At 41.3% G+C, this 22,702-nt stretch overlaps 1 protein-coding gene across 8 annotated transcripts in view; it reads right to left on the bottom strand.

Moving 5' to 3' along the window:
* LOC139540419 (HMG box-containing protein 1-like) overlaps positions 1-17,854 on the bottom strand; it is a 36,099-nt gene extending 18,245 nt beyond the window's left edge. For 2 of the 8 annotated variants that reach the window (XR_011668191.1, XR_011668192.1), the window contains exons 1-10: positions 16,262-17,751; positions 15,897-16,083; positions 15,514-15,637; positions 14,968-15,079; positions 13,475-13,593; positions 13,145-13,301; positions 11,544-11,688; positions 11,086-11,373; positions 10,643-10,784; positions 8,718-8,792 (exon numbers count right to left, since the gene is read on the bottom strand). Coding sequence is in view for 6 of the 8 variants with exons in the window: in XM_071344218.1 (XP_071200319.1) it covers positions 9,555-9,578; positions 10,643-10,784; positions 11,086-11,373; positions 11,544-11,688; positions 13,145-13,301; positions 13,475-13,593; positions 14,968-15,079; positions 15,514-15,637; positions 15,897-16,083; positions 16,262-16,403 (1,440 nt within the window). In the remaining 2 variants the exon portion in view is untranslated. The other 6 variants (XM_071344218.1, XM_071344216.1, XM_071344217.1 and 3 more) reach the window with 6 other exon arrangements.
* Positions 17,855-22,702: the final 4,848 nt, after the last annotated feature.

The raw sequence follows: 22,702 nt of genomic DNA, 5'->3' as shown, positions 1-22,702 counted from the left end.
TACACTTTCATAGTATTACCACGACAACCGGCAAAACAGTTTGTCTTTCAATCACCCACGGGGTCTTTCAATCACCCATGAGGAGATGGCACGTGGGTACCTGCTTCTATAAACCAATGAGGAGATGGGAGATGCAGGACTTGCAGCGCGATCTGCGTCAGAAATAGGAATGACTTCTATTTTAGCCCTTGGCAACGCAGACACTCGCGAGCGAGCAGTGTGGGTGCAATAATTGAATAACATAGATTCCAATATGTATTGTGCAACGCGAGCGGTGTAATCAGCCTCTGAGGCTGTAACGTAACAACATTTTGAAAAAGTCAAGGAGTCTGAATACTTTCCGAAGGCACGGTTTGTACCAAAGATACCTTAAATAAGTATTTTTTTCATGTTTTTCTGCTATATATGCAGTAGGCCATGTATTGTATAACGACACAATCCTTATTTTAATTCAGGTATTTTTTTTCGGGCTTAGGCTCATATAAAGTCCTATCCTTATGCATAAGCTGTCACATCTGCTCCTGCAACCCCCTCTACTACTCATCCTGTGTCTCCTTGATCTGCCGCCACTCCCCCAGTACTCTCTCCGTCCCCCTCTCTCTCTCTATGTGTGTATGATTGTGTGGGCGGAGACAGGTGTGCTGGAGTCAGAGCATATCCCCACCAGCTACTATTCAGATCCTGTTATCCTGTTGTGCCTGTTTTCCTCTCCGCTACAGTTCTGCCCACTCTGACTCTGGTCCCTGTCTCCAGTCCCACATCTCGTCATCTGCTACTCTGTCCTGGATTCCCCACTCTACTACGCCCTTGGATTCCCCTCCGGACCTGCTTACCCTGTCTCAACCCCTCTCGCTCCAGCCTCAGCACCTGGTTTCCAGCTACCCGCCGAGCTTCCCCTGACCTGCACTTCATCTTCCCCGTGTTTCAATAAATACCTTGGTTACTTCATCCCAGTCTCCTCATCTGAGTCTGCTCTTGGGTTCCCCTGTTCCACTCTAATATGCATATGGTTGTTTTGAATAATCATCACCTAAAAAAAGAGCTGCCCATTTGGTGTGTTAGGCTTTGAAACAACATCCACAATGTTTTCCACTCAGTTTCAACCTATTGAACTTTTTTCTTGAAATTGATAAATCACAGTTAGTTTTAAAAGCACATACTGTTTTGATGATAAGTGTTTGATGTGATTTTCGATTGCATTTGCCTTGACATCAGTGGTTAGTTGTACAATAGAGCCGTGAGTACCAGGCCATTAGCGACCTGATGATCGTTAGCAGTTGGGTACTACCAACGCATGTACTGAAAGTATAAGAGGTGGTTGCCGTGACTCAACGGTCACGTCATGTGTTTCCGGTATGTGTGCCTGAAGCGCTGAAAAATATGGACACCTTTAGGGTGGCCCACTCATTTCTAAGGTAACAGGAAGATGGTTTTGCTCGTTGTGAAATTGTGTATTTTAAACACATAGATCACATGGCTATTGAGAGACATGAAAACCTAGGAGATCTTAGTTTTTTTTACCCCTTTTTCTCCCCAATCGCATGGTATCCAATTGGTAGTTACAGTCTTGTCTCATCGCTGCAACTCCCGTACAACTCGGGAGAGGCGAAGGTCGAGAGCCGTGTGTCCTCTGAAACACAACCCAACCAAGTCGCACTGCTTCTTGACACAATGCCCACTTAACCCGGAAGCCAGCCGCACCAATGTGTCGAAGGAAACACTGTACACCTGGCGACAGTGTAAGCATGCACTGCGCCCGGCCCGCCACAGGAGTCGCTAGTGCATGATGGGACAAGGACATCCCTGCCGACCAAATCCTCCCCTAACCCGGACAATGCTGGGCCAATTGTGTGCCGCTCCATGGGTCTCCCGGTCGCGGCCGGCTGCAACAGAGCCTGGACTCAAACCCAGAATCTATAGTGGCACAGTTAGCACTGCGATGCAGTACCTTAGACCACTGCACCACTCGGGAGGAAAACCTGAGAGATCTGAGGGAAATCTTCAGCTTTGCTAAGATCATCTTACAAATTATTCATGAAAACTGAGTTGTCCCTCCTACAATTAGCTGGCTTCCTCTTAAATGATCAAGACACGTGCAAAAACAAAAGATAGGACAGGTGAATAAGATTGCAAGTTTAAACTTTTATTTATAATATAGTACAAGGATATTTTGAGTTTGGTGGGGCGTGGACCTGTACATTATCAACAACAAAGCTGTATAAATTCAACGCCATGGCAACCTGCAAGCAGAACATCACATGACCTGTACTAGCCTGGGTGCCAGTCTTTTTATGCTGTACTGCCAACTCCTTGTCATTCATTGGCATGCCATAGAGCACAAAACAGACTGGCACTCAGGCTAGACCTACTGTATACAGTTTGGCCATGTTTGTGTCAATGTAAAAACTGATAGATCTCTTGAAGATATACCGTATGTAATTTTATACACAGGTAACTGCCAAATAAAGGAAACACCAACATCAAGCTTCTAGATCGCAGTCCAAAAATAAATCATAAGGAATAAGGTATCTATATCTGAGAGGAGAAAACTCCAATAAATAAATACATTTTAAACCCATGTTTCGTCATGTTATTCGGGACCAAACTTTTTACATTATCAATCATAGTCTGCTGCTGGAAAGACTTATGTGTTATGGCTTTACACCCCCTGCTATAATGTGGATAAAGATTTACTTCTTCTTTACTTAACAGAACACCACGTGTGTTCTTTAATGGAAGCCTCTCAAATATAATCCAGTTAGAATCAGGAATTCCCCAGGGTAGCTGTTTAGGACCCTTGCTTTTTTCAATTTTTACTAACGACATGCCACTGACTTTGAGTAAAGCCAGAGTGCCTATGTATGCAGATGACTCAACACTATACACGTCAGCTACTACAGCGACTGAAATGACTGCAACACTCAACAAAGAGCTGCAGTTAGTTTCAGAGTGGGTGGCAAGGAATAAGTTAGCCCTAAATATTTCTACAACTAAAAGCATTGTTTGGAACAAAACTCTCACTAAACCCTAAACCTCAACTAAATCTTGTAATAAATAATGTGGAACTTGAGCAAGTTGAGATGACTAAACTGCTTGGAGTAACCCTAGATTGTAAACTGTCATGGTTAAAACATATTGATACAGTAGCTAAGATGGGGAGGAGTCTGTCCATAATAAAGTGCTCCTCTGCCTTCTTAACAACACTATCAACAAGGCAGGTCCTACAGGCCCTAGTTTTGTCACACCTTGACTACTGTTCAGTCGTATGGTCAGGTGCCACAAAAAAGGACTTAGGAAATTTGCAATTGGCTCAGAACAGGGCAGCAAGGCTGGCCCTTAGACGTACACAGTGAGCTAATATTAATAATATGCATGTCAATCTCTCCTGGCTGAAAGTGGAGGAGAGATTGACTTCATCACTACTTTTATTTATGAGAGGTATTGGCATGTTGAATGCACCGAGCTGTCTGTCTAAACTACTGTCACACAGCTCGGATACACATGCATACCCCACAAGACATGCCACAAGAGGTCTCTTCACAGTCCCCAAGTTCAGAACAGACTATGGGAGGCACACAGTACTACATAGAGCCATGACTACATGGAACTCCTTTCCACATCAAGTAACTCATGCCAGCAGTAAAATTTGATTTAAAAAAACGGATTAAAAAAACACCTTATGGAACAGCGGGGACTGTGATGCAACACAAACATTGGCGCATACACACACACACACGATAACATAAGCACTATACATACACATGGATTTAGTACTGTAGATATGTGGAAGTGGTGGAGTAGGGGCCTGAGGGCACACAGTGTCGTGAAATCTGTGAATGTATTGTAATGTTTTAAAAATGGTATAAACTGCCTTAATTTTGCTGGATCCCAGGAAGAGTAGCTAATGGGGATCAATAATGAATACAAATACACACACACACACACACACACACACACACACACACACACACACGCCATTTAAACGCCCTATGCCCCTTTGAGACCCCTCTTTCAAAATAATGGGCAACTGGGCATTTTTATACATGACCCTTAGCATGATGTGATGTTTTAATTGCTTAATTAACTCAGGAACCACATATGTGTGGAAGCACCTGCTTTCAATATACTTTGTATCCCTCATTTACTCAAATGTTTCCTTTATTTTGGCAGTTACCAGTAGCTTCCACTAGCATACATTTAATTGGTTGTACTGTATACGATTACATATGTACTGTATATAAAGTGCAAAAAGAAATTAAAACACTTAAAGTGAAGGCTTGGGCCTGAAGTGCTGTTTGGATGAGTGTGCAAAACATCCATGTGTACAAACATACATCATCATCGGCACATGACCTGCTGGTTTAGCAACTAGATGCCTGATTCACACTATAGGGCTAAGCCAAGCCTAGCCGAGCTGTACTGAGATGGCCTGGTTATACATCTATCACAGTTCCTGAAACCACGCTAGAAAGCACAATGTGAAAATAAAATATCCAAGCCATAATAGTTTGGTTCAACCCTACAGTGTGAATAAGGAAAAGAGGGTATCTGAGTTATGTTCATTAGAGCATGGAAGGAAACCTTTAAAAATGTTTTGCAATGGAACAATAACATAAGGGTTCTCTTTCAAATACTCATTTCGATTTATCACATATGGGGATTCGCTAGGACCACCAATACTCTTGGAAGGACCAATAGAAATCGTATGTTGGAGACAGAGTGGCAAATGAGGTGAGCCCTTCATCTTCTTATAAGGAGCCACTCTCCAACCCTATGGTCATTCTCGTTCATCTTCCTCGTGAGGACTATTGCTCTCTAGCTCTCAGCATGACTGGAGCCCTGTTTTCCTGCTTAATTGCTCAGAAGCGAACCGTGTAGGATATTTTTGCTGAGCGTAGCTCTTCAGACCCTGTTGAGAGGTTGAGTACTGAACGAAAGGTTTTTGCTTTGTGTCAATTGCTTTTCTACTTCTCAGTCTCCGTTAGTAGCTAGCTTCACGGCTAGCTATTTAGACTTGGTTAGCCCACGCTGCAAGGCTAACTTAGGTAGCTCGCTGAGAGGCAAGTTAACCTCACTAGCATATCCATCTGCAAACACGGTAGCATTGCTAGCTTAACCTATGTTCATCCATTTGTGTTAATTAGACCGACCGTCTCATACTCACGATTCCTTCGGTGGCGGGAGCACACTACCTGACGGCTAACTCTGCCAGCACTAAGCTAGCTACGGCACACCTTCACCACAAGGTAGCTGCTAGCTAGCTAAAGCCCCGCTAGCTAGCTAAAGCCCCACTATCCCCGAGGCTATAGCATTCTACTGGGGTCATTATTGCTAGCTATTAGCTGCCTCCCCATCTTACGGGAGCGAGTGACTGAGGATATATCTTCGCTCTTGACAACCCTCCTCCATGGTGCAGGGACAAGATATACCAGTCATATAGCTGTCCTACTGCCCAGAAATATGAATGCATAATTATGAATACAGTATTTTGAATACTTCTTCCTTCAGATACATTGCCTGCTCTGTCTAGAGAGAGCCCACGTCTATCTGGACTGACTTGCTGCACCCTGATAGAAGCGAAGACCCTGTGAAGGCCATGGGAGACCCCATCCCAAAGACGGTGACCACGCCATTTGGGGCGGGAGAGCTGACAAACCAATGAAATAGAGGGATGCCGTATGCTTTTCCAACTATGTTGCCTACCCTCCCTTTTCCGTCTACACAGAGCAAGGGAATAGGGCCTCCCCCTCATCTTCGAGCCACTCGATGGCCAGTGACTTTCGGGGCAGCAGTTATACCCTACTCACAACCAGTCCTGGCAGCTATTGGCACGCAGGGTTTATACCCTAGCAAACAAAGCAATGCTCTACTCTCTCAGGGGGCATAGCTGGTGATATATTTTTTTTTAAAACATTAAAAACATTTTAAGGAAAGGAATGCAGGTCTTTGACTCTTGAAAAAGAGGGCCAACCTCCTTCTGCATGCTCTCTGTTTTACAGAAGTGGTATGACTAAACAGATCGTTTCGTCCTACACTCTGTGTTCCATGGTCTTATGCTCCTTGCAGGACTTTTTTGGACAGAGAGAAGGTTTCTTCATTGTTAAGGTCCTCTAGCCGCTTTCTCGGCCTGCCCAGGCCCTGACAGTAATACAGTTTATCCTAACTGTTGTGTTGTTTATAGGGGGAAGACACGTCCCTTACGCCCAGTCTCTAAGACTTTAGCTCGTCCTGTAATCTCGTTCCCAGACACTTTCGCACAAATGGTCTGGTGGACCAACGCGTCAAACTTGTTGGCCTTCGTTAGCCAATACAGAAAGAACGGGAGAAACTCCCATTGCATAGGCATTGGCTTAATCGGCTTAATCTACCAACCAATCGTCACCCACAACACCTTCCCCTTAACCCTCCCCACTCTTCACAGTCATGTGATTCTCCAAAATGAAATGATGACAAATACATTACTCAGTAGGTCACTCCCATAGAATTCTATGGTCACTCCCACTAAGGCCAACTTTGAATCGTTGATATCCCAGGCGTATATTGCGCCGTGCGCAATAGCCTAGGGATGAGGTTACTCAACCTGGGACATGTCTACTGTGCTTAAGATTCTTTCACAGCAGCTACTAGCCGCTGATAAGCAACATTCCTCAATCTTTTGCTTTACTACTGCCTTTGGCGTCCCTAGAGTGAGTGTGTGGACAGTGCTCTACCAGCCACTGTTCACACCCGCATTCTGCCCTAGGGTTTTTCAGGCTAGCCCTATACCTAACCCCATCCTTGGTCCAGGTCGACAATTTATTTTTGTCGCACCTTGGAGCCTATGGTTTTTCGTCTGTCGCCTTCCCCAGAAGGGCGTTCCTGTTGTTGTCCAGTACACACATTGCACATCTACTTGGATTGAACGAAGGCTCAGGCAAGGGTGTCATGCTTTCAATCATTTGGTTACCACCCTCGAAAGAGGCCTCTGAGGGTTGCTGATGTTGGGACTACCCTGGCTTCGGTGAGCATGTTTGCGATACGAGACTTGGCCATATCACCATAGAGTATGAGATACATTGAAATTAGTATTTGAAAGAGAACTTAAGGTTACTTTCGTAACCCTGGCTCTCTGATATGAGTGAGATGTATCACAGCATTTCACTGCTCACAAGAGTGCGAGGAGAAGCATGCTTGAGAATGACCAGAGGGCGGGAGAGTGGTTCCTTATAAGGAGTTAAGGGGGCTCAGCTCATTCGCCACACTACCTGTCTCCAACAGACGCTTTTGGTTGGTCCTTCTGAGAGTAATAATAATAATAATAATAATACATGGGACTTATATAGCGCTTTCAATGACCCAAAGTCAATCGTAGAAACTAAACAAAAAACTGAGATCAAAACAAGACAATGCCAGTCTAGGCAAGGCACACAATTGGCCCAGCTTCGTCCGGGTTTGGCCGGTGTAAGCCGTCATTGTAAATAAGAATTTGTTCTTAACTGACTTGCGTAGTTAAATAAAGGTTCAATAACAAAAATTGGCCCTGCAGCAATGTTCCAACATCTAGTGGAAAGCATTCCCAGAAGAGTAGAGGCTGTTATATCAGCAAAGGAGGACCAACTCCATATTAATGCCCATGATTTTGGAATGAGATGTTCGACGGGCAGGTGTCCACATACTTTTGGTCATGTACTGTATGATACAATGCATGAAAGGCTTTATCAATCTGTGCAATATATTGAGTTGTACAAATATAAATCAATATGAACTACAGCTGAGAAGAGAAAAAACACAATTTTAAGATTCCGTATGAAACCATTTAATAAGGCATTTATAAATTGTGTGTTCACCATTTATTAATCATTACGCCCACATTTATAAACCATTTACTAATAATTAGTCAAGTATTTTTACAGTCCCTAAAGTGAGCACTATTTATACTTTATGAATATTTTATAAATATTGTGAGTGACCAGTGTAATTTCTCACAAAATGATGGACATGCCATTGGTAGACATTCCTGCATGATTAATAAATGATGAGCAAGCGGTTTGTAAATGCCTTATAAATGCTTTATTTAAAGTGTCACCAAAGCTATTTAAAATCCCCCTTATTTATTTTACAATTAAAAATATAACTTTTGTATCACTGCTCCTCCTTCCTTAACCGAACTTCTCAATTTCCAGTAACTCTACCAAAATTCTCAGCTTTTCCAGAATTCCTGGTTGGAGGATTCTGGATTTCTTGCTTATACCCTCCTGATTCTGGGAATCTTTCAACCTGAATTTCTGGAAAACCTGCTGAATCTTTGGAAAGTTACTGGAATTTTGCAACCCTGATCTCAAGGTTTCATGCTTCGAAATATGAAATTACCTGAAGAAATAAAACTGAGCCTTTCCTTTTTTTATAGAGAAATAACATGGCATCTCTTGTCCTTTTAAAATGTAAGAAAATATCAGCACGGTTAGTTACACTAGATTACCTGCTTTTTAATATATAGTTCATAGTTGTCGTTTTGTCTTGCAGGCCTATCTATAAGGTCTCTTAGTTATAAAAGCAAGTGTATTCAGCATCACAGTTATGTCTCATCAATTTGACAGGTGAGCAGAGAGAGAGAGTAGCCTGGTTCCAGGTCTGTTTGTGCTGTCTTATGGTCCAACGACCATAGTTGGCTATACAGCACAAACAGATCTGGGACCAGGCTAGAGAGGCTAGTGGGGTCGCCTGGTTGGTCTGTTCACCTTTGACCTCTGACCTCGCCATGCCACACACACCAGTGTCTGAAGGTCATAGGCCATCTATTGGTGCTGGGACCCCTGAGGAGAGAGAAAGAGAGAGGTGGAGGGTAAAGGCCCAATGCAGGCGTTTTTATGTCAATATCAAATAATTTCTGGGTAACAATTAAGTACCTTACTCTAATAGATTTACATTAAAATTGGCAAAAATAGCTTAGCAAAAAACAATTTCTCAAGCAGTAATTTTGCTAGGACTGTCTGGGAGAGGTCTGAGTGGGGAAGGGAAAACTGAAAACTAGCTGTTATTGGCAGAGAGTTTTGGAAGTCTTTGTAATTGGTCTATTAACCAATTTACTGCATGGTGATGTCACAATGGAAAGCCGAAACTCCCGCACATGCAAACCTGCTGATTAGAACACCCTATGTAGATTGTATTTTCAAACAGAAACTATCAGGAAATAACACTGATCACATTGTTTAACACTTTCACAGTGTTCGTTTAACCAGCTGTTAATATTATACAAAACACAGGGAAACATAATTTTTTGTGTACTGAGCCTTTAAAGCATGCTCAGAACTTGCACACAGCGTTATAATACCTAGGGCACCTCCTATCTTTACATTGATAGGCTGCTGTGACATTTGTGGCAGTGTGCCCTATAGGTTTTATAAATCTGTGACCTTACATTATCACTACTTGTTTTAGCTAAGCCCTGGATTTGGCGCAGTTGCCTGGTAAACTATATACCTGGATGATTTCAGTTGGAACTTTATGATCCTGCCTATAATAACAGTCCTTACCGTGTTGGTTTAAACCAGAGGGTTTGAATCTCGCTCAGGACCTTATGTCCAGGACAGAAATTGGGCCTTCGAAATAAGAGCAGATCAGTGTCATGCCTATTACACCTTACTGAGTTCTTTATGATAAGCTTACATGCGCACCGTATTCCGGATAGTAGCTCGTAACTCCTACAGAATGATGCATTTCTTGCAGTAAAATGATACAACAAATGTTAATTTTGTCTTGAGAAGAGGAGTGGAGAAATATGATTTATTTCTTTCAGCATCTCAGAAAATGTGAATGTGCGTGTAATGTTATCTTTGACACTGTTATGCAAGCAGACAGTATTTCAACAACATAAAATATGTTCCCAAAACGAACTGAAGCCTTATCAGAAAGGTTTCATCGTTTTCACAGTTTTTCATTTACTTAAAACCGGTCAAACTGATGGCATTTGTACATTTTGCACAAAATCAATCATTCCACTGTTTTGGAGTTTTTGCGCTTTCTCCCCGGTACCTAAACGAAATAGACAACTTTACCGGTATTAATTAGGTTACTAACACATTCATTCTATCTATGTAAGACATTATTCTGGTGAGCACTACTTTATTTAGTCTTCTTGGGTAACAAGTTATGACAGAAGAGAAGCTGCATGTATCTAACTATACTGTAGTTGACAAACAAATGGTCTACCAAATGTCGGAAATTATAAGCAGAAAGTTGTCGAAATTAGGGGTGAAAGTAGCCAGTAGGCTATACGGTCCAGTACGGAGTATCAGCAAAATGTATTATTATGGAATTATGGTGTATCGAACTGCGAAGGTAGCCTATTTTTTGAAGAGATTTGTTTGACAATCAGATGAAAACATCATCACCCAACACCCATGATATGCGAAATTGAGCCTACACAGACCGCAAAAAACAACAGTAAATGGGATAAGATGTTTACATGCCACAGTATCCAGTCTAAGATCAGCATATCCCAGGCATCTTATCCGGCTTCCCTACAGCCAGGATAAAAGCTTTTCGGGTTATTGTAAACGGGATATGATGTTTGTGTGTCAACTCGAAAACTGAATACTTGAGTATCCTGAATAATAAGGGAATATTGGTCTGCATGTAAACGTAGTCACTGTGATCAACTTACTGAGTTGGTTCTCTTGCGTTTCCAGCAGTCAGGGTTGAGTCTCTTCTGCTCCTCAGCCAGAGCCTTGGCCTCCACGGTGTACATCCTCCTCTCCTCGTTTTTCATCTTCTTCCACTTGTCACCCAGGATCACGCTGATGGCTCTGTACAGGGACACAAGGACATACTATAATTTATACCGTAATTCATTCAGTCACTCATGTGTGTGGAACTTTATTCATTACTGTGAGAGACAACACTCTTTTCTCTGCTACTGTAATCCTACCTGTGGCTCTGGTCTAAAGCCATAGTCTACTCAGAGACGTTCCTAACATAGAGATCCTTTCATTTTGTAAACAATTTGTCAGAACAGGACGGATGTACTACTGACCCCCCCCCCCCCCCCCACCCAGAAAATTAGGTTTTACACGCATGCACACACACACATTTGGTCTGCCTACCCACCTGTTATCCTTCCCAGGGTACATCTGTGTGTACTCCAACCTGTACTTCTTAGCGAAGAGCATGAAGGCGTTCATTGGCCGCTTGCATTTGGTGGGCGTGGCCCCGCCAGGGGCCGTCCCTGAGGTATTGCTCCTGTTTGGTTTGCTGGTGGAGGAGGGGTGGGAGGAACTGGAGAGTTTCTCTGGGTCAGGGGAGACAGCGCCACTGCTGGACTGGGAGGTCCTACGCTGCCTGGCCATGCTGCTCAGCACATAGACAGCTGAAGAGTCCAGAGGGGTGAAGTCATAACTGGAGAGAGATATAAAGAGAGAGGGGAGATTAACACAATTTATATCATTTCACCAAAATCTTATCTACTGTGTCATACTGAGGCATTGATATTGTCTGAATAAACTAAGCCCTCGGCAGCATATACCAGTGTGCAGACATTTTTGTTTAACATTGGTATTATTCTGTACCTCCTGAAGGTGTCGAAGACAACAGAGTCGTCACAGTTTATGGAGTCTCTGTGGCCTGGAGGAAGACATAGGTCCCCCACCTGCATCTCATAGCAGGGGATACCGTGCTGCACCACCGTCAGGCTGGGATAGAACGAGGACCAGCCTGCGACAGGAAGAGACATGGAGTTGTAAACATTTTTTTTTTTTTTAAATACACAAAAAATATGTGAACCTGTCCAAGATGTAAATCTGGCCTGTACTATAAGGCCCTATCACCATACAGTCTCAAAGATTATCCTACCAATAGGCCTATCCGCTTCCATGGAACATCAAGAGCTGAACATTTGCTTAATCAATCTGATGATAGCTAGAACTTCCGGACTTCAGACTAATAGCGCCTGCATTTATCATTTGCACGCAGTTCCAGTTCGCCCTGTTCCCTTAACTCAGGGGTGTCAAACTCAAATACCCAGTGGGCCAAAATGTAAAACCTGAACAAAGTCGCGGGCCAACATTGAACAAATGAACCTTTTAATATGGACCCAAACAAGTTTTGCTTTAACATTGAATATGGAACAAGCATCGCTTATTACCATACAATATATAATTTAATAGTGGAGACATGCAAAATCGAATTTCAAATGAAAAAACACATCAATGGCATTCATTTATTAAATAAATACAATTTAAATAAAAATCGTATGCCTCTTTTCTATTTGCAGCCTTCTGATTTAAATACCAAAATAAACTTTTTTCAGATGCGTCGCAGCTCTCATCCACAGCGAGGGAGAACGCAACGAAATCTTTTCCCTTTTCCATCAGCTGGTCATACAGATTGGTGGCAAGATCACATGTGCGATCAGCTACTGTGTTCCTGCTCAGGCTCACGTTTGAAAATGCTTGCTTTTTCTCTGGGCATACGAGGTCACAAACTTTCATCATGCACTTTTTCACGAACTCTCCCTCATTAAAGGGCCGGGCTGATTTTGCGATCTCTGCTGCCACTATATAACTAGCCTTTACAGCAGCCTCACTTTGTGATGTGGCTTTTTTGAACATATTCTGTTGTGAAACCAAACTTCTTTTCATCTCCTCTACTTTCTGGCTCCTTTGAGTCATGTCCATGTCCTTGTATTTGTCATGGTGTTTCGTTTCATAGTGTCGTCTAATGTTGTACTCCTTACTTACAGCCACGTTGACTCCACAAACAAGACAAACAGGTTTGTCTTTTACATATGTAAACAGATATTCTGCCTCCCACTTGTCCAGAAAGCTCCTGTTTTCTGCCTTTCTTTTCGCCATTTTTGGGAAGGGATAGCGCGCTGACAGTTGTAGCGTCTATGTTGCTATGACTACTGTCACAGAGGAGAGGGCGTTTCTGGGTCCAGTCCTGATTGGCGCGCGAAAACAACAGCAGAGCATTATGGGATTCGTAGTATTAGCGGTGAATGCGCTGTGTAATACCGGCGGGCCAGCTCTAGTAGTAATTTGGTATTGTCTCGCGGGCCAAATATAATTACCCCACGGGCCAAATTTGGCCCGCGGGCCAGAGTTTGACACCCATGCCTTAACTGATTCAGTTATCTTGTTAACAATTCAAAGACATTTCGTTCTTTTACCTTTGTTTTTCACAAAGAAGGGGTGATCAAATCTGCACTCTGCCGTTAAGAGGCCATCTTCTGGCGAGCCGGGGTAAAAGGTGAGTTTGAGGACAGCCTGGCCGTACGACACGTTCTCCTCGTGGGCCACTAGCTTCAGACCTTCCGAACCGTAGCTCTGTAAATCAATCAACATCCAGAGAGAAAAATGTGAGAGGGAGACTAGCCAATCATATCAGATCTGGCGATTAGCAAGGGCATGTTCATAAGGCATCAAATGGTAGAAAACAAACAAACAAGGAGGGACTAGCTGGACTTTTTATTTTTTTCCGCTGTAAAACATTTTGCTACCTTTCGGGCGGTGGACGGCATTATTCTCTCATCATCACCTGACTCATCATCAGAGTCTCCCAGGTCCTCAGCCTCTTGCCACTCCTTGTTAGAACCCCTGTGGAACCGCAGCCGGGTGCCTGAATAGGATGATAACAGCAAAACATTTAGTCAAATAGAGAAAGAGAGAGAGACAGATATTTCTTCTTGCCTTGAGACTTGACTTTTGATGCTTCTTATTGATACATCCTTACTTACAAAGAAGTACAAACAGTATTGGCCTGTCATACTGCTGTCTAAACACCAGAGGCTGATATTTCCCTATGAATTTATGTTCACTCTGGATTAAGTTAGCAACACACAGAGGAAACAGGTACATTTAAACAACAGAGTAAACACAGGCTTAAAAAAAGAATATATTTAATATAACACTTTTCATTACAGAGTTATCTCAAAGCTCTACTGAGGAGAAAAATAAATGATATACAATAAAAACAACATACATTTAGAAACAAGGCAGGTAAAATAGCAATAGTAGGCTAGTTGCTAAATACATTTTAGTTTGGGATTAGGACAATGAAAAAGACTGTGTCTAGAGAAGTCGTTTTTAATAAGGCCCGTTTTAAAAGTTCTGAGTGATGGAGCGGCTCTCAGATGGTCAGGGAGAGCATTCCATAGGCGAGGGGCAAGGGAGCAGAAGGCTCGGTCCCCCATAGTTCGGAGACGTGTCTTGCCGACTTGAAACAGTAGGGAGTGGCTGGAGCGGAGAGTGCGTAGTGGCTCGCTGATTGAGATGAGGTCGCTGATGTAGGTCGGGCTCAATCCATTCAAGGATTTAAATATAAGCATGATGACTTTGAAATCGATCCTGTTGTTGACCGGTAGCTAGTGGAGTTGGGCCAGGATCGTTGTAATGTGGTCTGACTTCTTGCTCTTGGTTAGGACCCTGGCAGCACTGTTCTGGATTAGTTGGAGCCACTGTAGTGATTGCTGGGAGGCCCCCAAACAACACATTGCCGTAGTTGATCAGAGAGAAGATGAAGGCATGGATGAGTTTCTCTGTATCTGGCTGGGAAATGGTATGACCCAGACAGATGGAATAACTATGTTTTACATACTTGTTTTATGTGGGCATCGAAGGACAGAGAAGGATCAAACTTGACTCCTAGGTTGGAGATGACAGGGGACAGGTGGATGGCCTAGCCATTGATTGTAGGGCAGATGTTTCCAGCACTGATGACCTGCTTGGGTGTCCCAATAAGCATAGCCTCAATCTTGCTACTGATCAACTGGAGGAAGTTCTCTTTCATCCATGCCATGCCACAGGATCTGTGATATGTTGCCTGATACAGTCCTGAATCCAGAGTGCACAGCCACTTGTTATCAATGTGTTAGCTAGGCTTTTTCCACAAGTAAAAGGTAAACGCACTCAAGGCCATAATGCTAGGAAAAGCTTATCCATTTCTCTCTGTGTATGTGTGTGTGTGTGCGCGCCTGCGTGCGTGCGTCCATACCTTTCAGGAAACAGTGCCAGGCAGTTGAGGGCCAGGAGTTAGACCAACCCATGTCCTCATCATCAGAGAAGGATGACATAGAGAACACACCAGACTCTGACTCACTGCTGGCCTGAATGGGGGACGTTCAAACAAAGAGAAACATATTACAAAACAGTTGAATAGCACATGTCATAAATTGCTGTTGTTGTCGCAAAGTTATAAAACAGTTGCATTGCCCTGAATGAAGCATGCCAATCAGGGTTGGCCAATGCCACTTCAATTCAGTTCATTAAGGAAATTCCTCAATGAATTTCCAATCCAGAGAAAATTTGAATTTCAGTGAGGGATTTCAGTTTACTTCCTGAATTGACTAAACTAAAATGGAATTGACCACAATGAACACTAATGGTCATATGATCATACATAATCTTGTAGTAGATAGTCTAGGTGACGTGACACATACAAAAACATTTTATTCATTCATTCAGTATAGGAGTGGAGAGGGTGATAGGGTCCACACACAGGAAATGGTTGGACTGAAAGGTAAATGGTGAAAGGTCGTACTCTGACACGTCTGCTGCGCTCCCTAAGGTGACCCCTAGAGGGGCTGGGTGCACTGCTGGCCACGGGAGGTCGGGCGTAAGAATGTAAACTACGACTGGTGGCAAAGATGTGCATAGGAGACGATCTGATGAGAGGAATAAAGAGAAATACATATTAATTATCAATACATTAACAATCTAACACCATCACTTTGCCCGTCCATGAGACGACCTGATAAGGAGAAATACAGATATACATATCAAATTCAACATATCAAACATCAACCTAATGCTTTGTTGATGTGTGGCTCTGTCTGTGTGTGTATGTGTGTGTGTACCACGTGCCTTTGTGTGACATGCATGTGTATTGTGTATGCGTTGTCAACCCCTAAACACAACAGGTACCTCTTGATGAGAGGAGGCTCCTGCAGTAGGGGGCTCTGAGGGCTGGTGGCAATGTTAGCCAGCTCAGTCAGCCAATTGGTGTGAGGGTAACCAGCTATACACTCCTGATGTGACACCCCAGTTCCCACGTGGAACAGCACCGGAGAGGACTGGTTCTCCTCTACCTCCTGCAGCTCTGGCAGGTCATCTGGAGCGGGAGGGGAGTGAGGTTGGTCGGGTTTGTGCTTATAAGTGTTCAGAATATAACTAAATAGAAAATTCCTGTCCTTTATGGTAACACTTTACATTGCAGTCTTATACCTGTATACTGTGTCTGTGTGTGTGTGTGTGTTATGTAGACCAATTACATAATAGCAGATATTTACCATACTCCATGGGAGTAGGGGGGTAGCCAGGTGATGAGGACAGAACCTCATTGCATTTCAGAAGATCAAAGGAGTCTTCTATTCTATTTGCATCCATCTTGTTTTCCTCAACTTGTTCAGTCTTATTAACTTCCCATAACATATTACGCCATGTCAGCTGGCAAGTCTGTAGACAGCCACTGGAGACAACGATAAATTACAATTTCAGAATCTGCCCACAACAGGTATATATAAAACATACAAAATTATGAAATAATATGCTTTGAATTATTTGGTTAAACGCTAGGCCTATGTAATTTTTGTTTGCATTGAATATTAATAGGTGAGTAATAAAATAAAAGGCACTGGTTAAAAAAGCATAGATGACTGCATTATTCTACAATCACGAATCCCCATTTCCTGTGGCAATATCACATTATGGCCATAATAAATTAAATCAAATCTGCAGGTCATTACATAGGGGATAAAAAGCCTCCATATAAAAAGTCCTTTGTCTGTGTGGACTAGATAAAGAACAGTCATGTGACCATATGAGTGCAGCCCTTGTTTATAAACGTTGGGAACTTCGCGCACGCGCACCAGAGCTCATTCATTCATAACTGCGTAACAAGCACTTGTCAATAACGCTGTTATGATCATACAAAAATTCCAAAATATCGAGAGAAAAAGCAATATAATTTCATAGGTAAAGGCGAATTGAGAAATATCAACGTGTCATGCCACCTAGTCTGAGCAATGTAGGCTACATTAGAAAGGATCGGCGGAAGACAATAACAAGCTTTCGGCTTCGTAGCTGTGGCCAAATGAAATGTAGCCATTTTTTTTTAGGTTATCGTAGAAACTTAAATTGTAAAGTTACGATTATATCTAATGTTAGGCGATGAATGGCTTTCTAGATATCCGATAACTAATCTTCCGCAATTTATTTCTTGACATTTTGATTCTTGGAAAACTAGCTAAAACATAGAATGGCACTTATTACTCTTAGAAATGTGAAAAGTTGACATAGCCTATAGCCAACTGTCCAATTACTTTTTTTCTATAATGCAATATGTTATTGTGTTGAGTGCTGTCACAAGGGAATATACTTTCTTGTCACAGCTAGAAAATAACCAAGCTCACTTGTAAACAAAAGAATGTCAACAAGTTCAGACACGACGCCGCTTGCGCCCGTGTTCGAGATTGTCAAATGAATGAACCGAAAATGTACATTCAGTCCGAAGTTTTTTCCCGAAACATTGTTTTACTACTTTGAAAGCAGGCTGTCTTTGTCACTATATTGGTGAATAGCTAGCAAGCTGATAGCCTAGCAAGCTAATGTTACAACCAAAATAACAAACATAACAATGAACAAAATCTGTCTAGAATAAATTGTCAATCGACATCGAACGGTCGAATGACAACTGTTCCACTCCACCAAACTATACGCGCTGAATAAAGAAAATTACACTGCGTATTTCTCAAGATTAGTTAGACTTTTGTTTCTTAGAAATCTGTTATTTTACCAAACCTGTCGCCATCAAGTAACTCTCTTACATTCATTGAAGGGGTGGGAAGGAATACTTCCAAAACCGGTCATCTATTGGTGGATATAAACGTCAGTAAAGTTAACCTCTAATCGTTATTGGTGGGTTCATGACGGTACTAAAAGAGCCTGGTTTGGTTTGTTAATCAAACGTCCATTGGCTGAATGTGCACGTCCGTTATTTCCCAGAAACAGATGATTGGTCATAACAAGGAGAATACAATTAATCCTTTGTTATTGAAACTCACAGGAATGTTCTTATATTATCTCTGTTGAATAACAGTGTACAGCTTCAATTCTTGGACCGACTCTCCCACCTCTACGCATACGACACCATTCTGTATACTTCTGGCCCTTCTTTGAACACTGTGTTGACAACCCTCCAGACGGGCTTCAATGCCATACAACTCTCCTTCCGTGGCCTCCAATTGCTCTTATATACAAGTAAAACTAAATGCATGCTCTTCAATCGATCGCTGCCTGCACCTGCCCGCCCGTCCAACATCACTACTCTGGACGGTTCTGACTTAGAATATGTGGACAACTACAAATACCTAGGTGTCTGGTTAGACTGTAAACTCTCCTTCCAGACTCACATCAAACATCTCCAATCCAAAGTTAAATCTAGAATTGGCTTCCTATTTCGCAACAAAGCATCCTTCACTCATGCTGCCAAACATACCCTTGTAAAACTGACCATCCTACCGATCCTCGACTTCGGCGATGTCATTTACAAAATAGCCTCCAATACCCTACTCAATAAATTGGATGCAGTCTATCACAGTGCCATCTGTTTTGTCACCAAAGCCCCATATACTACCCACCACTGCGACCTGTACGCTCTCGTTGGCTGGCCGTCGCTTCATACTCGTCGCCAAACCCACTGGCTCCAGGTCATCTACAAGACCCTGCTAGGTAAAGGCCCCCCTTATCTCAGCTCGCTGGTCACCATACCAGGACCCACCTGTAGCACGCGCTCCAGCAGGTATATCTCTCTGGTCACCCTCAAAACCAATTCTTTCTTTGGCCGCCTCTCCTTCCAGTTCTCTGCTGCCAATGACTGGAATGAACTACAAAAATCTCTGAAACTGGAAACACTTATCTCCCTCACTAGCTTTAAGCACCAGCTGTCAGAGCAGCTCACAGATTACTGCACATGTACATAGCCAATCTATAATTTAGCCCAAACAACTACCTCTCCCCCTACTGTATTTATTTATTTATTTTGCTCCTTTGCACCCCATTATTTCTATCTTTACATTCTTCCACTGCAGATCTACCATTCCAGTGTTTTACTTGCTATATTGTATTTACTTCGCCACCATGGCCTTTTTTTGCCTTTACCTCCCTTATCTCACCTCATTTGCTCACATTGTATATACTTACTTTCTCTACTGTATTATTGACTGTATGTTTGTTTTACTCCATGTGTAACTCTGTGTTGTGGTATGTGTCGAACTGCTTTGCTTTATCTTGGCCAGGTCGCAATTGTAAATGAGAACTTGTTCTCAACTTGCCTACCTGGTTAAATAAAGGTGAAATAAAATAAAAATAAATACAAATATCAACATTGTCTGAATTCATTTTAACAAAGGCTTGCATGTTATGAAGAGATCCAAATACAGTATTGTCTTTTATTTATTTATTTTTATTATTAACAACAAATCAATACAGGAAGTACATGAGGGAACACAAGTATATATAGATTATATACAATGGACAATTAAGCTAGGGGGTACAATATCACATTACACAAGGACCTTAAGGGACATACATACACTTAAAATTCTAACAGCTTTTTTGTTAGTAGAGTATTTAACTGTCTTAAAATACAGTTCAATTTCTTTTTGTAGGGTAAGAAATTTTGTTTTTTTGTTGGTAAATTTACATTTGTAAATATGAAATTTGGCCAAACGAATAATGAAATTAATTACATAAAAATGTTTCAGCTTATTCCTATCGTAGGTAAAGAATCCAAGCAGTACATCTCTCCACAATAGTGTAAGACCTTCAGAAATGTGTTCAATTATAAATCTACTGATGTCTTGCCACAGTCTTCTTACATGAATACAATGCCAAAAAAGATGCAACACTGTTTCTGGGTGGTCATTACAAAAGGAGCAATTTGAGTTGATGTTTTCCTTAAACTTCTTCATATAGTGGTTGCCAGGGTAATATTTATGAATAATTTTAAAGGAAACTTCCTTAATTTTGTTAACAAGTAGGTATGTGTGTGGCAACAGCCACACTTTTTTCCAACAGATATAATCAATAAATCCATTCCAATAAGGCATGACATAAGGTCCTGCTGAAACAAGGTTCGTATCGCTCTGTTGTTGAATGGACCAAAAGAGAAACGAATCTTTCCTACTGATGAGTCAACAGGGTCAATAGAAGGTAGGCTCTGAGAGTCAGGTCTTGACACGTTCCTGAATAATAAAGCAACACCTGAGGGAATGGCATCTAAAACAATTGCAAAATCTTTAGGTGTTACAGGGACCTTGTAAAGTGATAAGAATTCCTTAGAACTGAGTAAAATACCCTCTGCATTTACCAGTTCGCTCACCAATAGGATATTATTTCAGAACCAATATTCTAAAAACAAATAAGTGTTTTTATACAATATATCCCGATTATTCCATATATAATATATGTGTGGAGAAAAATTATGTTTATAAATTAAGGACCATGACAAGAAAACCTGCCGATGAAAAGCAGAAAGTTTCACTGGAACTTTGTCAATATTATAATTGCAAACCAACATGAAGTTAAGGCCACCAAAAGTAGAGAAGACATGATGAGGAATAAAATTCCAGATAGAAGTGGGTCTTCTTAAGAATTGTTTTATCCAATTGATCTTAAAAGTATTATTTAAGGTTGTAAAGTCCAGAAAATTCAGCCCACCATTCTCATAAGTGTTCATTACAACAGTTTTCCTCATGTAATAGGTACAGTTTCTCCACGGAAAGTTGAAAAGCATTTGGTCTATCTCCTTGCTTATTTTACTGTCAATATATAAAGATAGAGCGCCATATGTTAATCTAGAGATACCTTCAACCGTGGTTATTAGTACTCTTCCTTTTAAAGATAAGTCCCTCTGTAGCCATTGTTTTAGCTTCTTCTGGGTTTTTTTAATAAGAGGGTTCAAATTTATTAAGCCTCTAGACTTCTGATCCTTTGTAATGGTTATGCCTTAAACATGTAAGTTCTTGTTTTACTGGAATACCATAATATGAAGGTGTCACACAATCTTTGACAGCCATGAGTTCACATTTATTAATGTTAAGATATAGACCAGATGCTTTGGAAAACGATTGTATCACATTGATCGATATGGGAATTTGGTTAGCGTCTTTCAGAAAAAGTGTAGTATCGTCAGCCAGCTGGGTTATAATAATTTCTTTACCAGCTATGGAAATACCTTGTACAGGACTATTATTTAAAGAATTTGCAAGAAGTTGGGTGATTAATAAAAACAGGTATGGAGAGATAGGACAACCTTGCCTAATTCCTCTCTTTAACTCAATTCTAGGTGAGGTGCCATATTTCAATTTGATAGAGATGTTACCATTTGTATAGAGAGTCTTAATAGCCTTACAGAAAAAATCCCAAAGCCAAGTCTCTCAAGGGAGTGGAAGAGGAACTGATGCTCTACTGTGTCAAATGCTTTATAAAAATCAAAAAAAGAATATGAAGCTATCCTTGGTTATTCGGTCTGAGTAGTCAAGTATGTCTAATACTAGTCGGACATTGCTAGAAATATGTATGTTTCTCATGAAGCCAGACTGTGTTTCATCAATGATCGCATCCAGGACTTCTTAAATTATTTTTGCAAGTAGTAAGGCTAATATCTTATAGTCATTATTAAGAAGACAAATTGGACGGCAGTTATCGATGAGCAGCACTTCTTTTTAGGCTTAGGTATCAGTGTTATTAACCCCTGACTCATTGTAGGAGGGAGAACATTGCTTTTAATACTCTCGAAAAAGACTTCAAATAGGAAGGGAGCTACTTGTTCAGAAAATAATTTGTAAAATTCTGATGTAACTCCATCAACACCTGGTGATTTATTGTTCTTTAGACGTTTGATAGACTCTACAATCTCGTCAACTTTGATGAGTTCATCACACTGTTTAGATTCTATATCTGATAGAGTGAACATTATTCAGTGAGTCAAAAAACATATTTGTGGATTCCTGACAGTATGTAGAGCTATACAATTTCCTATAAAAATTGCTACAGTATTTAGCGATACATTTTTGGTCATCTGTAATAACACCATCAATGTTGAACTTATGGATAGTTATATTTTTAGAGTGACATTTCTCAAGTCTAAAGAAATAGGATGAATTCTGTTCTCCCTCCTCAATCCATTTTTTCCTAGATCTAATAAAGGCTCCTTCTGCTTTTACTCTATATATATTATCCAGTTTATTTTGTAACTCAATTAGTTCCATCTTCCATCTTCTTCTTCCCCGAGAGGCCAGCTGGGGACCTCTGATAAAGGGAAGTTATCTTAATGATCACCTTTTCCTCTTCAGCTCTTCTGGTCTTAGCAAGATTACTACCATATTTTCTAAGGTATTTGGACACCTCAAATTTAAAGAGCTCCCAGTTCTTGCAGTAAGATTTTTCTTCACATGCCCTTTCCCAAAAGTGTGAAAGCAGATCTTTAACCTCAAACTTAATTATATCATTATTTAATAATGAGCTATTTAGCTTCCAGTAGAATTCTCTACCAAGGGGTAAATATTCAGGGGTAAATATTTTAATATCAATGTAAATGGCCCTATGGTCTGTGAGGGGAGTAGTACAAATATTTGTAGTAACACACTCACTGTCAATACCTTTGGATATAAGCCAAAAATCTATTCTGGATTGTCTGAAACCTGTTTTGTTACTCCAAGTGAATGATC

Source organism: Salvelinus alpinus, chromosome 15 (genome assembly GCF_045679555.1).
Source record: "Salvelinus alpinus chromosome 15, SLU_Salpinus.1, whole genome shotgun sequence".
In the NCBI taxonomy this organism is placed as follows: domain Eukaryota; kingdom Metazoa; phylum Chordata; class Actinopteri; order Salmoniformes; family Salmonidae; genus Salvelinus; species Salvelinus alpinus.
This window is presented reverse-complemented; position numbering and strand designations above follow the sequence as displayed.